This window comes from Phymastichus coffea, unplaced genomic scaffold, assembly GCF_024137745.1.
Source record: "Phymastichus coffea isolate CEN01 unplaced genomic scaffold, Cenicafe_Pcof_1.1 PCOF00014, whole genome shotgun sequence".
Classification (NCBI taxonomy): domain Eukaryota; kingdom Metazoa; phylum Arthropoda; class Insecta; order Hymenoptera; family Eulophidae; genus Phymastichus; species Phymastichus coffea.
Genome location: NW_026706825.1, coordinates 3,419,831 through 3,438,245, shown reverse-complemented (window position 1 = coordinate 3,438,245; position 18,415 = coordinate 3,419,831). Strand labels below are relative to the sequence as shown.

At 34.8% G+C, this 18,415-nt stretch overlaps 2 protein-coding genes across 8 annotated transcripts in view; both read right to left on the bottom strand.

Annotated features, from left to right (window-relative positions):
- Nucleotides 1–18,415, bottom strand: part of LOC131674343 (ephrin type-B receptor 1-B) — an 819,189-nt gene that overhangs the window by 697,222 nt on the left and 103,552 nt on the right. The window lies entirely within an intron of this gene.
- On the bottom strand, nucleotides 18–764 carry LOC131674017 (CCHC-type zinc finger nucleic acid binding protein-like). Its single transcript, XM_058952450.1, has one exon. The coding sequence runs from the start codon at nucleotides 762–764 to the stop codon at nucleotides 18–20; it is 747 nt and encodes a 248-aa protein (XP_058808433.1).

Sequence of the window (18,415 nt, the reverse complement as noted above, 5' to 3'; positions counted from 1 at the left end):
TTCGTTGTGTTCCCTTTTTAGGCGTTCCCTCCAGAAAGGGCCTCGAAGTTTCCCACTCTTCCTTTATTTCTAAAGCAATTCTGTGTTGTGTGACCAGCTATTTTACATTTTCCGCAGAATTCGCCGGCTTGTTTTTGTCGTGACAAGATTATGCTGCATTCATCAATTACGTGGCCGTGTTTCTTGCAAAATTCGCATATCTTTTGTTGATTTGTTGGTGTGTTGTTCATTAATGCGCTTAATTTTCTACAGTCGTTTATATTATGTCCTGGACTTTTGCAGTAGGCACAGCCTTTCCTTTGGAATCCATTATAATTTGAATTATATGACAGTTGTTGAGTTTGTTGAACTTGCTGCGGTTGCGTTTTTAGAAGTGGGCAATACTTAGCTGTGTGGCCTGTGTCTTCGCAATACTGACACTTAAATTTCTGTTTAGCTTTGAATTCTGTGAACATGATTTTTACTTGGTCGCAGGTGTCTTGTTCGTGGCCTACTTCTTCACAGATAGCACATATTTTGTATAGAGACTTTTTTATTTCTCCTGCTTTACAATCTTTTACGAGGTGGCCCATATTATTGCACTTTCTGCATATTACTTCCGGGCACTGCTGCATTGTATGTCCAATCTTGTCACAATTTTCGCATTTGTTTTGTTTTGAAATTTGGTCATTCTTACAATTTATTGGGTTGTGTCCTGTTTCGTTGCATTTCCAGCATGCTTTGTAGTCGCTGATGTGTGGGCATTGATCTACTTCATGTCCCATTTCTTGGCAATATTGGCAGTGGATATTTTGTCTTTTGTTTAAGCGACAGGCACTTATTGAATGACTCGGTTGGCTACAGAATTTGCATATTAAATTAATTTTCTTTGGCACTTTCCTGCAACTATTCGAGAAATGGTCTGTTCCTTTACAGTATACGCAGGCTGCTGTGCGACAAAATAGAGCTTCATGTGAATATTCTCTGCATATTTGACATGTGAGGATTTTTGCTTCTTGGAACTCTTCTTTATCGTTTGAATATGTATAGTTTCTACTTGGTTTTGTTTTATATTTCCTTTTTTCTATATCGCTTTCAATGTCTATTGCCCTTGTCGACATATCTTGTACTGTAGTTCCTGGGCCTATTTCGTATCTGATTTCTGCTTTTAGTCCTTTCCTATAGCTTTTAGCTGCTTCTTTGTCTAGTGTAGCTTCGAATTGTGTTCGTTCTATTGCTATGGTGTCCTCCCATTTATTTAGTTCCTTTATTCTTCATACTAGTTGTCGTATTCTGTTAGTATAGTGTACAACTGATTCGTCTTCCTCTTGTGATATCTGACGAACTTTCGCATATAGTGCATGTATGTCTTCTTTGATGGGGTATAGAGTTCTGATTGCATTGATTAGGTCTGTTATATTTTCCACTTTACTTCCTCTTATTGCCTCTTTTACTTCACCTTTAATATTTATTTTTAATAATTTTGTAAGGTTTCTCTCATCGATGTCGTCTATAATATCTTTTACTTCCTTTAACATGGAGATGTATTCCATAGGTGATATGTTTTTGCCATCGAACTCCGCGACGAAGGCTGCTACATCTTTCAATTGTTATTTCATTGGTTTTTTTTGGTTATCCATATTTGTAGGTATGTTGTTAATTGATGGTGTAGGATTTTCTCTAATGATTTTTGTTTATTGCTTTGTGGTAGACGGGTCTTCGATGAGTGTGTCGATATCTACTGCTGCTAGAAAATCACTTTTCCGTGAGTCTTCCTTCTGTAGATTATTTTCAAAATTTTTCGGAATTGTGAGTTCTTGTTTATCTTCTTCGGCAAGTGTTTTTCCTTCTTCTTGACTTTGTAGTTCGCGATTTAAAAATGTATCTTTTGAAGTTCCTAAGATCAGGCTTTGTTCGTTGTAAATTCCTCCAAAGTCTGAGTATCGTTGATTTTTATCGAGGTCTATTGTGGTATTTACTGTTGAAAAGTTGTTTTCTTGTATAATTGAATCTTGTTCTTCTGTTTGAGTTGCTGGTGAAACTTCGGTTCTTGTAATTTCCGTTTGTGTTTTCTTTGCTTTTTTTGTAGGTGAGTATTGTATCTTGCTGCTTCTTCTGAATGCGCTTTTTTCTAACTCTTTATGTAGGAGGCTTTTCAATTGGGGATTGCTACGCGTTTGGGATCGCGTAAGCTTCGAGTCGTTTGAAATTACTCTGCTAGTTGGGATAATTTTTTTACTCATTTCGGCATTTTATTCGAGAAAAGAAAAGGAAAAGTAAATGTATTGAATTTAGATTGTATTGAATAATTATAAGAAAGTTCAAAAGGAAATAATGTGAACTTAAAAAAAAACTAAAAATCGATAGTTAAAATTTGTTCGGTTATTGGGAGGGAGTCATGTAAAATGATTCGTATATCGTTCGATTAATAATATTGTAGCATTCATATAAGTATAATTATATAAGCATGCATATATATATATGTATATAAGTAACAAATTCGTATATGAGTAAATAAGGAATTGGTGTTTTGACCTACTTTTTCTCTACTCTTTCCTTATTTCGACTCAAGTTCCAAAATTTTTGCTAAGTTTTAGATTCTACCAGGTTATTTAGTCGCGGCGCGCGATGGTCAAGTTACTACGCCAAAGCACGGTTCGCGCTTGCGAAATGACACAATTTACGAATTTGATATTATGTGTTTTCAGTTCGAAAGAAATCGGTTGAAATGTAATTTGTTGTAAAAAAAAAAATTTCTTTCAAAATTAGAAATTATTAATTTGTTATTAATTGATGCCTTGAAGCTTGTATTGAAAAGTTTGAATTGGTAGGATAAAGTAATTTATTCCGATTTTGCACTTTGAATTGATAAAATAAAATGATTTTTCTAATTTCGTACCGGAACCAATTTGTTACGTCTCGTGCATAAACTACGAATAGCGAATGTGCGAAACGTACCAATATGATACAAGTGGCTGGTTCAGGCTCACAAGTAATGAGTAATATATGATATATGGATAGAAATGAATGTGTTTTATTATTTTGTTGTACTTACAGTCTCTGGAGTACTTTCAGTATTGTAGATCTCGGTATTTGGTTAGGTTAAATAATGAAGTTGCACGTTCTCACTTTTAAGGGATCGCATATTTATTAAGATCAAATAATATAGTTTGACAAGTAGTAATTGAATAGTTAGCCAAATTGTCAAACAGGCTTGCACGCGACTGTAGCGTCGATACGTAAAGTTTATTCGTCAATTGTCGAACTGACGTGTACGGAGTAACAATATGGACTGACTCTTTACAGGTGGTTCGTCTTATATACATAGATTTGTGCTTAATTAATCGCTGATGTTTCTGTGTAGTTGGGTAATTTTCCTTTTGAGTTCAATGTGCGTTGTGTAATGCTGAGTATGGTCTTTGTGTTTTGCTGCCGTATAGTTTCCTGGTGGACGTGTACATAGTTTTGATTTTTACGAAATTCGGAATTGCACTTTTGAAAGAGTGTAAATGAATAAAGATACGTCTTGAGACCTAACAGATCCATCTCAACATAAATCCTATACTCATTTTCACTCTTTTACAGCTTCAGCTACAAGTGTCGTTTGAAAAGTCCGTGCAAAGTCAGACAGGCGGTGCTACTGGTGCGTATCGAGGTTATTTTCAGTTAGTAGCATATCTTGGATGAGCATACAACAAATTTCAACCTGATAGGTCTATTACTTTGTATTTAACATTCATTTGAATCGAAGAAATCGAGTTGTTATAAAAAATTGTCGTGTGTTAATTAAAATTACTTTATTAAAGGCAGAACGCCTCGGGAGATTAAACAGAAGCTTGATAATCATTATTATTGTGCACCTGCAATTAGAATGGTTTATAAGTGCTTTCGAAATTTTCGGACTGACCATATTAGCACAAAAGACGCTGAATGTTCTGGATGCGCTGTTAAGGTCACTACTCCAGAAATCAATTATAAAATCCATGATATGGTGATGGCTGACAGAAGAGTGAAGGTGCGTGAGATTGCTAGGTCTGTAGATATCTTGAACAAACCGGTACTTTTAGGTATTTTGCACCAACATTTGGACACGAAAAAGCTATCCGCTAGGTGGATACCGCTATTGCTCACGATTAACCAAAAACTAGATCGTGTGAAGTGATACAAGGACAGTTTGCAGCTGTTCCAGTGAAATCCGCAAGACTTTAAGCGTCGTTTAGTCAGTGTGGATGAAACATGAATACATCACTACACTCCTGAGACCAAAGAATAGTCTAAAGAATGGGTTACCAACGAGGAATCTGCTCCGAAAAAGGCGAAGATTCAGATTCCTTTGGTCCTAAAGGTTATGTCTTTTGAGATTCGCAAGGAATAATCTTCATCGACTATCTAGAAAAGGGTAAAACCATTACAGGTAAATATTATTCATAGTTATTGGGTCGTTTGAAAACCAAGTTGAAGAAAAACGTCCACGATTGGCCCATAAAAAAGTCCTCTTCCATGCCGACAACGCACCAGCTCATACCTCAGTAATATGGCCGCAAAAGTGATGAAAATAGGGTTTCAACTCATTTCACATCCCCCTTATTTTTCAGACTTGGTTCCATTGGACTATTATTTGTTACTTTATATGAAAATATTGCTGGCGGGGAAAAGATTTTATTTAAACGAGGAGGTGATTGCAGAAACGAATGCTTATTTTACAAATTTGAACAAATCCTAGTATTTGGAAGGGATCAATAAACTAGAGCAGCGTTGAATAAAGTGTAGAAGCCTAAAAGGAGATTATGTTGAAAAATCAAAAAGGTTTATTAAAAAAAATCAGGTAATATTCATTTTTGCACGGCCTTTTCAAACGACCTTCATAAATGTTATCTCATCATAAGGTTGAAGTTACACAAGAATGTATTTAAAATCAATTAGAGTGAATTTTTCATCGTCATTAATTCTTGATATTAGTCTCATGTTACATAATAATGTAAATAAAATTAAATTTTTTATTCGTGATGTTATTTTAGTCATATTACATTTTAACTATAAAGTTGTATGTATTATAACGTCATAAACTTATAATTGCCGCCTAGCCATTCATTGCGCTCAGTCGAATATCACTCTATCGGCGATCATTGTCAACTCGATTTTATCTACTGCGCCAAATCGGTGGTTTTGACGCCTGGCTTTCTCGCTCGGCACTCTCACTCGTTCTCTCGTTTGAAAACCTTCACATCGGTAACAACTTTTCATCCTGCTGCCTTCTATGTCCAAATTGATTGCCATCGCTACGTCCGGCCTCACAACCAGCCTTCTCTTTGCTATGAGCTCACGTAATGAGAACGTCGTAAAAATCTGCAACCTTATACCCAGAGGAACGGAAATAGCTTCATCGCCATCCAGCGCTGAGTCAAGTAGCACAAATGCGGGACATGATTTTGTCTTATCGAGCGTATGGAATTTGATTTCTTTTTAATTTAGTGAAGCACGAATCGAGTGTTCATGTTATATATCTGATGAATGAATGTTTGTATGGTATGACATTCCGCATAATTATGTTCTAGCACTGAATTTTCACGGTTAATCTCGATTTATAGTTTGGAATAAATATAGAGTGGTTTTACGAAATTCGCTTTGTAATCTCATACTCCCTATTTATCCATTCGCATCATATTTAACAGTTACAGTATCGTCACGGCACTCTAAATTAATTTAAGTCAATTCTTTTCTAAGGTATTTATTACATTTTTGTGTTTTTATCTCAACTTCGTATAGTTTACCTTTCTCTAATTTCTATTTACTTTCTTGCTATTCACAAGCTTTGTATTATGTAGAATACCCTTGAGAGCTTATTTTTCTCGTATTATAATGCATGCTTTAATTTGCTTTATATCACATTATTTTATAGAGCAACTACTAATTTTTCGAATAAGACTTTTTTTTATTTCGTTTAACGTCGCTCTATTTATGCTTCATCAGTGCTAATCAGCGACGGAGGCTTGCAATGTGTTTGAAAACAAAGCACACGAAACTTTTTTCAGTGGTGCTTGTATCAATCATCAGAGACTGGGAATCAAGCCTGGGCCTACCGGGTGCAAGTCCGTCGCCCTACCGACCGAGCCATTGCAGGCCTCCGAATAAGACTTTCGTTAGAACTTTCGTTTCTTAAATCTATTGACGTTTGAAAAAACTTTGACAATTGTCTAAATATTAATCCCTAATAATAATTTTACAACTGAGTGTCATTATCACTTTATATATTTACTTTGAACTCAATTTCGCATCATTTTGAATCTTTCATTGAAATATTCATCGTTTAATTTTCGATTGCATGTGAAAATCTCAAATCTTATGCTATTTTCAACATTGTATGCCGGTTATCACTACTCATCCTTTTGTCTCCTGTAAACACTTATCTAGAAGGATATCTCCCTTTTCTTACTCTTGATATAATTCAAAAGATTATCTCATCTTAGTTGTTCATTTTGATTGTCAGTTTGGATATATTTATTATGTACAGATGTCGCAAGCAATTGTGATTTTTAAATAAATAAATAACAAAAAATATAGAACAAATTAATTTGTAGTAGTAATTATCTATTTCATCATTTCCAACTGCATACTCGACTTTATCCAGTGGAATTTTTTTTTGTCAATCATTTAAGTTTTAATCATGGACACATATGATATCGCCCCTATCACCCCGTCTTTCACGTAAGGCACCAAGCGAGTAGTCATTAAAATCTAATATATATATACTTATTTTTCGGCGTACTTAATCAGACTACTTTGCTTATTTCGGCGGTCAAGATATTTTGTTAAATATCTTTAATGATTGAATAGAATAATACTGAACAGTTAAGAAATATAACAAATATTCATCTAGCTAAACGTTTATAGTAAAGTTACGAAAATCGCGAAATCAATCACATATAGTCAATTAGTCGCATTTAATTTTGAAAACTACACGAAAGTACTAAACTTTCTGAAATCACTTTTTATAAGCAAATAAATGACTTTGAAGACACAATAGTTTGTATCAAAAAATTATAAATACTATGTTGGAGTAAAGGATGATTCATTCGAAATGACTTCCATTTGTAACTATTAGGCATAAAATAAATATCATAGAACTACTCATTGAATCTGTGGCTAATCAAATTAAACGATCCATTGCTATCGTGTTCAATGCAACTTTGCAAAAAATACTAAGCTAGAATAACTGTTGCTAATGAAACTATTAAAATACTTTCTTGAAGAGCATAAAAATCCTTATATACCGAACATTTTTTAGAAAAAATTTAAGATATAATCCCGCAGGGCGTTTGTATATATTAAAACAAATTTATGTGGGTTGTGTTTTCATTAATTTATTATTATTACTTTTGTAATAGCGTAGGAATATATTTTCTATAGTTGTTAGTACAAATACATATACAAATAAACTATTTGATATCACTTGTTGATGAGACAGTTTCATAGTTATTAATGATTATGCTATAAATAATAATGTAGTTACGCTTAATTGAATTAGAAAACTTTTTTACGTTCAACTCTGATGTTTTTGGTTTTGTTTTTAATTTTTAAGTTAAATAAACACATTAAAACGTTTGTATTTTATCATTAATATTGATTTCTCAGTGCTTCATAATTTTGTAGCTTAAATCGTTGAGGTACAGTCAATGTTTCTGGACATAAAAAAATAGAAAAAATGTAAAAATGAAAACTTACAATAACTTTTAAAAATATGAACCGATAGTATTCAAAATTTATTTACGTCTAACTTAAATGAGAATTTTCGCAGACAAGTTTCACAATCGTAGTTCAAATCGTTCGGGAGGAATGGATTTTCTATAAATAGGAAAATAAAGAAAATATAAAAAATAAAAAAATTAAATAACTTCGAATTATTAACTAAAACTTTAATCAAAACTAAATTAAGATAAGTAAAAGTAATTGTAAAGCTTAATAACACAGGTTTACAAAAAAAAAAAGATGTCCGGATCTTGGGTCAGACCATATTTTTCTTATGTATTTTTTGACGCTTTTGAATTCAATTTGAATTCAAAGAAATTTTTGGTTTTGCTCTATCACGTCAGAATTTTTGGCAAAATCAAAAAATATGTCGAAAAAGTCGATTATTTTGTAAGAAATACGACAAACCTTGGACAATATTCAACATAAAGAAAACGAATATGTAATACCACTCAATACATCCAAAATGTTAAAGCACTAACCGTTTAATCAAAAACGTCAACTTCAACGCCGACCCTTAACCCTCTTACCTCCTAACACTACCCCTAACAAACCACAAGCACGCTCACCCACGTAATCCAGAAAACAGTGAATTTAATCGCTAGTTTTTTAGCCATTAATCTGGTATAATACAGTGAGAAGATTAAACTATCAACTTTCTGGTTAAGCAGATGTATCTCACCATTCAGGCCTTATCCTATGAACCCCTAAAACTACCCCTAACAAACCACAAGCAGGCTTACTCACATACCCCAGAGAGTAGCAAGTTAAATCGCCAGTTTTCTATAAAATAATCAAGTTTAATACAAATAGAATGTTGAACCATCTACTCTTTGATTAACTAAATCTACCTGAATACCTTTTTCTAACCCTTCAACCCCCTCACACTAATAAGGTAAAAAGTTGTTTAATTGCCAGTTATCTTGGGAACAATCCATTTCATCCAATTAAATCTACCTTCTGATCAATAAAATTAACCTGAATACCTACCCTTAGCGCTCGGATCCTATTACACCATCTCTAACATACTTGAAACAGGCTATCTCTCAAACAGCAAGTTTAATCTGTAGTTTTAAATAAAAAAATGAGTTCAATACTATCAGAAGGGCCCTGTGTGTTGGTCTGCTTTTAGTTTGTTACGTGTATGAGTAGCCTACCATCTTATTTTTTTTTTTAGCTTACGAAATATCATGTCATTTTAATCAATAAAAATATATCTAGCAGTTTATAGAATATATCTCTACACTTTTAACCCACAAACCCAAACGTACGAAGCTCAAATTAATAAATTCGAAGCCTTTAAACTCTCGTTCCCCTGATTTCAAGCTCATAAAATTGTAATGTAATAAAATCGAAGTTATTTAAACTTCAAGCTCACAAATTCAAAGTTTACGATTTCAAAACCCACCGCATTTAAGCCCACAAATCCAAAGCTGCTTAAAATCAGAACCCCCAATTGAATGCATATAAATTGGAAGCTTATGAAACCTAAGACAACAAATTATAAACTCCAAATCTACTTTTCTAAAGCCCAAGTTTCAAAACCGCAAACCTCAAATCCCAAATTCTAACACAGACCAAAAAATTCAAGTTCTCTCTAAACCCACAAACCTGAATTCTGTATACATACTTGCAAATATGTCGTTAACATTTTAGGATAAAAATGGAAAAAATGAATCAGTGTAGTAACGATCCCAATCACTTCTGTATTATGTGTGGTGAATACCTTACAAGTAAAGAACGAAAAAAATTCACGGATTTATTGCAATCTTGGTATATTGAATGTTACGAGAAATCTTCAAATGAAATCCAAAAGCCATGGATTCCACAGACTATGTGTGTAAAGTGCATTCACAGACTAAGACGGTGGAAGAACGGTGACGATAGCACAAGACATTTTTTATCTCCGATGATATGGAGAAAACCTCAAAATCATAGGAATGATTGTTACTTTTGTTTGTGTAACACTACGGGTTATAACATTAAAAATAAATACAACATTACATATCCAAAAGTATCTTCAGTGACTTTTCCAATCATCAATGATGAAACTAGTACCATAAGGAGAAAATCTAATGAACAACTTGAAACTAATGATGTGATTGTAGATGAAGAAGAGATTACAGATTCTGATAATACTGAATCTGAACATGAAGATTCTCATTGTCATGACAGTTCTTTTTTCGAAGAGAAGACTCCAATTTTATTTAACCAATTGACATTAAACGATCTTGTACGAGAGTTAGATCTTTCTAAAGGACGTTCAGAACTACTTGCTTCTAGGCTGCAAGAAAAAAACTTGTTAGAAAAAGGAACTAAGGTTACTCATTACCGCAATAGAGATGAGCCTTTCAGAAAATATTTTTTGGAAGAAAACTTTTTGGTATATTATTGTAATATCAAAGGACTTATAAACGAGTTAAATGCAGATTACTTAGCTGAGGATTGGAGACTTTTCTTGGATTCTACAAAAAGAAGTTTTAAAGCTTTACTACTGCATAATGGTAATAAATATGCTTCGGTGCCAGTTGCTCATTCTGTAGTGCTTACTGAAGAATATGAATCCATCAGTTTTGTATTAAAGAAACTTAATTACGAAAAGCACCAATGGCTCATTTGCACAGATTTAAAGATTGTCACTATAATTCTAGGACAGCAAAGTGGTTTCACTAAGTATCCTTGTTTTATTTGCAAATGGGACAGTCGTGATCGTGAACAGCACTATATAGAAAAAAATTGGCCAATAAGAGAAGAGTTAAAACCTGGAGATAAAAATATTATTTTAAAGAAATTAGTTGATCCTTCTAAAATACTATTACCACCATTACACATCAAGTTAGGTTTAATAAAACAATTTATAAAAGCTTTAAAAGCTCAAAATAGTAATGCCTTCATCTACTTACGTACTAAATTTCCCAAGTTGTCAGAAGCCAAAATTAAGGAAGGTATGTTTGATGGTCCACAGATAAGAGAATTGTTAAAAGATCAAACTTTTGAAGAAAAAATGACAGATTTAGAAAGAAAAGCTTGGAAAGGTTTTAGAGAAGTAGTCACTAAATTTTTAGGAAATAATAAAGATCCTCAGTATAAACAAATTGTTGAAAATATGCTTGACAACTTCAAAAACTTGGGATGTTTAATGAGCTTAAAAGTATATTTCTTACATTCTTATTTAGAAAAATTCCCGGAAAATCTTGGAGCTGTAAGTGGAGAGCAAGGAGAATGTGCTCATCAAGATTTAAAAGAAATTGAAAGACGTTACCAAGGTTTCTGGGACAAAATTATGTTATCAGATTACTGTTGGACCCTTAAGAGAGATACAAAATCAACTTATAAACGAAAATCAAAGAGAAGATCTTTCGAACAGAAAAAATAGATATAGAATATGACATTGTGAGAGGCGAGGGGACTCACGTTAATCAAGCACCCCGATCGTGAGAGGCAAGGGGACTCACGTTAAACAAGCACCCCGGTGAGAGACAAGGGGAACTCACGGTAATAAAGCACCCCAAAGGAAACATAATCCTATTACGTCCACGTCGTTGTTTCTGGGTAGTGCTAAAAATAGGAAGTAAATGGGTTTAAGGTAGTGAAGGGCACTCACGTTAAACAAGCACCCAGGTGAGAGGCAAGGGGACTCACGTTAATCCATTTACTACGTCCACGGCGTTGTTCAAGGCTAAAGCAAAAAGTAAAAAAAACAATTGTGACCAACAAAGGGGCTTAGTGCATAATTTATTAAAGCGATTGTCAAAGGCAAGGGACTTGAAATTACTTTCTGGGTTGGGGGGTGGGAGGAGAAGTGGCAGGGTAGGGTCTAAAAATCAAAAATCGTCAACTACGTTGAAGACGGGGACTCCAAAACCTATGGGAATTTACTGAAAGCGACGCCTTATGGTAAAGATTTTATCGTTCAAAAAAAGAGTGCATTGGGCATGTTAAAAAAAGAATGGGTTCCCGTCTCCGAGAGTTAGTTAAAAATACCGTAGACGATAAAGTCGTAAAATCAGGGAAAAGTTTGGCCAAAAACAAAGAAGTAAAGTGCTAGGTGGAAAAGGTGAATTGAGTGGGAAAATGATTGACAACTTGAGTCGGTATTACGGATCTACAATTCGACACAATTGCGAGTCTATAGAAAAAATGAAAACTGCCATCTGGGGGACATTATATCACCAACAATCGACCGATGAAAAACCGCAGCACGACAAATGTATGAGCGGCAAAACTCATGGTGTTTGTTGTACCAAAAGGCTCTAGCAGCAGAAACGATTGAAGATTTCACACACAGCTATAATCCTCTACCAGATTATATTATACAAGCAATCAAGCCTATATATGAGGATTTGAGTAAAGATGAACTTGTAGAAAGGTGTGTTGGAGGATATACGCAGAACACCAACGAAGGTTTAAATCAATCGATCTGTTTATCTCATCAAAAAAGTTATCAGAAAGCAAGAATTTAGTTCAGTTTGCAGCCAATGTTGCTGACAGTATCTTCAACGAAGATTGTGGTGCTTTATTAATGTTTATGCATGATATGAGAATCGGCGTTGGGATGAGCGCTCATGTCTACGCTGTAGCGCAAAATGCGGATCGCATTGCGAGGTCTAATAGAAACGCTGAACAGCAAAGCAAATGATCCCGAATTCAACGTAGATTAAGGGGTAACATCTATGTAGAAATTTCAAAAATTCAATTTTTTTTTTTTAAGCTAATATAGTAGAGAAACATGTTAAAAAGAACGTCCCAAAGTGATTTTACGAAAAAAAAATTTTTCTCTGAGTTGTGAGCATTATACGCTAGGTATCCCGCTGCGCGGTCGCGGTCCCGCGGTGCGCCCTTCGCTCCGAAATGCTTACTTACCTGAGATATCCCTTTACGACTGTTTCTACTCGAAAATAGTACACAAGGCTGCCCAAGAGTGGCACTAGTGCGATTTTGAAATGTATTTGTGTTAGTGTATAAGTGTGGCGTCAGTTTGACCGTTGGCACCACGCTAACTGACAGTTGTGTTCTAGAGTTCAAATACTATTGCAGCGAAAGTTTTCATGAGTATGGCGTCGAATAAACCAGTGTTTGCTACAAAAAAAGGCACCATATCGACGAATCGCAAAAGAAAAATGGGAAAGCATCGTCCTATGAATCGTTACGAAGCAGAAGCTGATTTGTCAGGAGTGAGCGCGTCAGCGAAAAAACTGAAAAATGCTTCCCCGTGCGATGCGACTGTTGATCCGGCGTTCATGTATTGCTTCGTTGCTTTTGTGTCAGTTTTTTCAGAAATTTCAGAGCATGTTGTGTGTCGTATTTGCCATTCAACAGTGCAATTCTACCAATCATCAAAACGTGGCTTGGGCTTCAAAATTGACATCGTTTGTTCTACTTGTGCCAAAAAAAGTGAAAAAAAAGTGATAGCTAGTGTGCCCAATAGTCCATTTATCAGAAATGCCTATGATATTAATCGTCGGATAATATTGGCAACGCGTTTGATAGGAGTGGGTTTGAATGGCTTGTCAAAATTCTGTGCGTTTATGGAAATTCCTCGTCCAATGTTTCAGTCCGTATATGACTCTATTGTGAAGACAATTTTGGTAGCAACAGCAAGCGTGCGGGACGCAAGTATGAAGAAAGCAGCTCAAGAAGAAATAAAATTATCTGCTGAAAATGAACAAACAGAGGGGATCACAGTTTCTGGCGACGGAACATGGAGAAAACGAGGTTTCTCATCGCTGTTTGGTATAGTGACTTTGATTGGTTGGACAACCGGAAAAGTTGTAGATATTGTTGTGAAATCTAGCTATTGTAAGTCTTGCGAGTTTTGGAAGAAGAAAGAAGGCACAGAAGAATATGCAGAGTGGTTCGAAACGCATGAAAATGAATGCCAAGCGAATCATAAAGGATCTGCAGGAAAAATGGAAGTGGACGCTGCAAAAGAAATGTTTGGTCGGTCTATCCTTTTACACGGTGTGCCTTACGTGAACTATGTTGGAGACAGCGACTGTAAGACTTACAAAGGGGTTGAAGAATTAGATCCGTATAAGAAATTGAATATAAAAATAAAGAAAAAGGAGTGCATCGGTCATGTACAAAAACGTATGGGCACTCGCTTGCGAAATCTTGTCAAAACGAAGAAAGGATTGGGCGGACGAGGAAAACTTACAAAGGGGTTGAAGAATTAGATCCGTATAAGAAATTGAATATAAAAATAAAGAAAAAGGAGTGCATCGGTCATGTACAAAAACGTATGGGCACTCGCTTGCGAAATCTTGTCAAAACGAAGAAAGGATTGGGCGGACGAGGAAAACTTACTGGGAAGTTGATTGACGAACTCAATAAATATTATGGCTTGGCGATTCGTCGTAACCCTCATTCATTAGAGAATATGAAGAATGCTATTTGGACAACACTTTCTTATAAAATATCCACGAACGAGAACCCACAGCATGACCACTGTCCGATCGGCGTGGACTTGTGGTGTACATGGCAACGAGCGAAAGCAGAGGGTACTTTAAACAATTACGAGCACGTGAAGCCCCTCAACAACGAAGTTTACGATGCCATCAAACCAATATACGAAGATTTGACCAAGGATGAGTTATTGGATCGCTGCCTGGGGGGCTACACACAAAACAGCAACGAAAGTTTCAACGCGCTCCTGTGGTCGATGGCGCCAAAACATGTGTCGAGTGGCATGAACGTGCTCTCTGTTTGCGCTGATCTTGCTGTTTGCATCTTCAATGACGGTATTTCAAGTGTTATGGACGTGATGAGTGTGTTAGACCTCAAAATTGGAGACAATTGCTACAATTATTGCGCCGAATTTGACGAGAAGCGTATCCAGTCCTCGGAGCGCTCGCTAACTGACGCGGCGAGGGAGGCTCGCCTGGCTTTGAAATCGTCAAGAAGAGAAGAACAGCAAGGACATACCAACTTGGAGGTCAACTTTATGGTGCTGGCATCGCTGAATGAAGGTGAAAACCGTTTATAGTGAATATTTTTAAAACTATGTTCGATTTTTCCCGTTTTCTAACTTTGAAAGTGTTTTTCTCGAAACGACTTTTTTTCACTTTACCACCATAATTATTCAGTCAATTTTGATCCGATCGATTTCAAATTTCAGTACAAGTTTTAAAACAGCATTTTCTAGAGAAAAGCGTAGGATTTTGATGAAAAGTTGAAAACTTTTTATTTTACGGCTGATTTTTCATGCTTTTTTTAACGAAAAAAAAAAAATGTTTTTTCGAACTTTTGCAAAAATTTTAAAATTTGATATTTTTGAAAACCCCTACGTAGTTCTCTTGTTTTTAGTCCATACAATAAATAAAAATTTAATTTATGTGTTTCAGATCAATAGCGACGATAAAAAATTGGTGGTAGTGGAGGCCTCTCTAAAAATTGCTGCTCTACTTATAGCTCTATACAGGCGCCATTTTGTTTTTAAATCCATTGTAAAAATTAATTTGTGTAGTTCAAACCATGTATAATAAAGACAACTTGTTAGATTTTGCATTAAATATTATGTCTTTCTAAAAAAAAATTCCGAAAATGTCCTTCAAAAACACGTCTCTACATAGATGTTACCCCTTAATACACTTTATCTAAAAAATCAAACTTTTTTGATTTCAGACGATTCTACGATGAATGCTGATGGACACCGCAGAGCACCTTCTGAAAAAGACGTTTTCAGAAATACTCTCACATGGGCTTATTTTGCAATATTTTCTTATGAAAATTTTTTTAAAGATTGTCGAAATGATGTACGACAATATTCCTTTATTTTTAATAAAATATTTTAAGCCATATCTCTGTAAAAAATTCATAAAAAAAGCGTTTTTTGGTCACTACTCCTCCCTTAAGTGAGCGAGCTAGCTTCTGGTTTGTTAGAAATACTGTTATGGGTGTTGTTAGGGATTTGAAAGGGTAGGGATAGATATTAATTTTATAGATTTCGTTGAGTATAATTCAACGATCACCATCTAACTGAATTGAACCAGATTGTTTCGGCGATTAAACTTGCTGCTCCCTGGGTTATGTGGGTGAGCCTACTTGTGGTTTGTTAGGGGTAGTTTTAGGGGTTCATAGGATAAGGCCTGAATGGTGAGATACATCTGCTTAACCAGAAAGTTGATAGTTTAATCTTCTCACTGTATTATACCAGATTGATGGCTAAGAAACTAGCGATTAAATTCACTGTTTTCTGGATTACGTGGGTGAGCGTGCTTGTGGTTTGTTAGGGGTAGTGTTAGGAGGTAAGAGGGTTAAGGGTCGGCGTTGAAGTTGACGTTTTTGATTAAACGGTTAGTGCTTTAACATTTTGGATGTATTGAGTGGTATTACATATTCGTTTTCTTTATGTTGAATATTGTCCAAGGTTTGTCGTATTTCTTACAAAATAATCGACTTTTTCGACATATTTTTTGATTTTGCCAAAAATTCTGACGTGATAGAGCAAAACCAAAAATTTCTTTGAATTCAGCGTCAAAAAATACATAAGAAAAATATGGTCTGACCCAAGATCCGGACATCTTTTTTTTTTTTTGTAAACCTGTGTAATTAGTCCAATCAACAGAGAAATTTTAGTGCAAAAATTAAGGGATGGATTCAGCCAACGTAAATCGCTTCGGAGTAACGCAAATATAAACTCTATATAAAATGACACTCGAGATTTTGAGTAAAATTTTATTTCTAAGGGCTCAAAGTTAGCGAATGCAGGTTACTTCAATCTGCAAGCCACGGTATGTATTTTACCTGAAAAAGTTTAAGATAAAAGTTGTAGACATTTCCAAAAACTAAAATTTGAGTCGTCGCGCGATTATTTTCATTTGTTAGCTATTGTAAAAAGTCCGAAAAACTCTCGAAAATAGCCATTTCTAGTATATCGAATATTTATTGTAGAAACGACTTTTTTTATTGTTTATCTCTCTTAAAGGAAAGCTTTTATATTTCTAAAAAAATGAGTCGTCATACAATTATATATTTTTATTAGTTACTGATTTATCCTTATTAGTTAACTAACATACACCTAAAGTACGGGGCTGTAACTTTTTTTTAGCCGAAGATATCGAGTTGCAAAAGAGCTCAATCTCTTTGTCAAAACGTCAATTTTGATAAATGATTAGGGGCGAACGAACAGATTACTCATTACTATATTACTAATTAATTACTACTATACAAGATTACTACACTGATATAAGTGAAAAACTCTTGTAGTTGTGAGCCTGATCATTATCAATGCCGACCGTTATTTCGTATACCTGGGATTCGTAGTGAGTAATCTTGTATACCTGGGTTTTATGGTCAGACGATTAACAATTAACCTTTTTATTAAACCATTATCGAGTCATTAGAATTGCACCGTAATGCTAATTCGAACTCGCCTGATGAGTATAGTTAATAATAAATTACGGGAAATAAATACAGTAATTATGAATAGACCATTCGTAATAAATTTTGAAGCTACCCCAAATTTTTTTAAAATGATCGAAATTGATGCACTAGTTCGCGAGATAAGCTTGATTTTTACCAACCGCGATTATTTGAATGCAGACTTTTAGTATTTTCAAGCGTGCGAGAGAGCTTTTCTCATGGTTGAATTATTGTTGAATTGTAATCATTGTTAAAGAGCCAAACTATATAAAGCCTCGTATCGTAATAAGAAAATGTAATGTATTAACGATTGGACGTCGTTAGTCCGATTTGCTAATGTTCAATAGTACAACAATAGTGATTTTATAAAATAAAAATCTTAACTTGGCTCCTATTGATCGAAAATAAAATTTTTTTTTCAAAGAATTTTCTATAGTACATAGGATAGCCGCAAATCTAATTGTTTATACAGAAAAGAAAGTGCACTTTATTACATCAAAAATAAGGTGTTGCAAATTAATTTTTTCATTCGCCCCTAATCATTTATCAAAATTAACGATTTGACAGAGATTGAGCTCTTTTGCAACTTGATGTATTCGGCTAAAAAAATGTTCCATCCCCGTACTTTGGGTGTCTCTTAGTTAACAAATAAGAATAACTCAGTAACTAATAAAAATAAATAATCGTGCGACGACTCATTTCTTTTAGAATCATAAGAGGTTTCCTTTAAGAGAGATAAACATCAAAAAAAGTCGTTTTTACAATAAATATTCGATATAGTAGAAATGGCTCTTTTCGGGGGTTTTACGGGCTTTTTATACGAGGGTCGTTTGAAAAGTCCGTGCAAAAATAAAAACTGCTTGATTTTTTTTAATAAATCTTTTTTATTTTTCAACATAGTCTCCTTTTAGACTTATACACTTCATCCAACGCTGCTCTAGTTTGTTAATCCCTTCCAAATAATAGGATTTGTCCAAGTCTGTAAAATAGGCATTCTTTTCTGAAATCACCTCCTCGTTTGAATAAAATCTTTTCCCCGCCATCTATTTTTTCATATTAGGAATAAATAATAGTCCGACAGAGCCAAGTCCGGAGAATAGGGGGGATGTGAAACGAGTTGGAACCCTATCTTCATCAGTTTTGTGGCCGCAACTGCTGAGGCATGAGCTGGCGCATTGTCGTGCTGGAAGAGGACTTTTTTGTGGGCCAATCGTGGACGTTTCTCTAGCAACTCGGTTTTCAAACGATCCAATAACGATGAATAATATTCGCCTGTAACGGTTTTACCCTTTTCCAGATAGTCGATGAAAATTATTCCTTGCGAATC

Excerpts from the sequence above, each read along its gene's own strand:
- LOC131674017 (XM_058952450.1), bottom strand. The coding sequence starts at position 764 with ATGGGACATGAAGTAGATCAATGCCCACACATCAGCGACTACAAAGCA.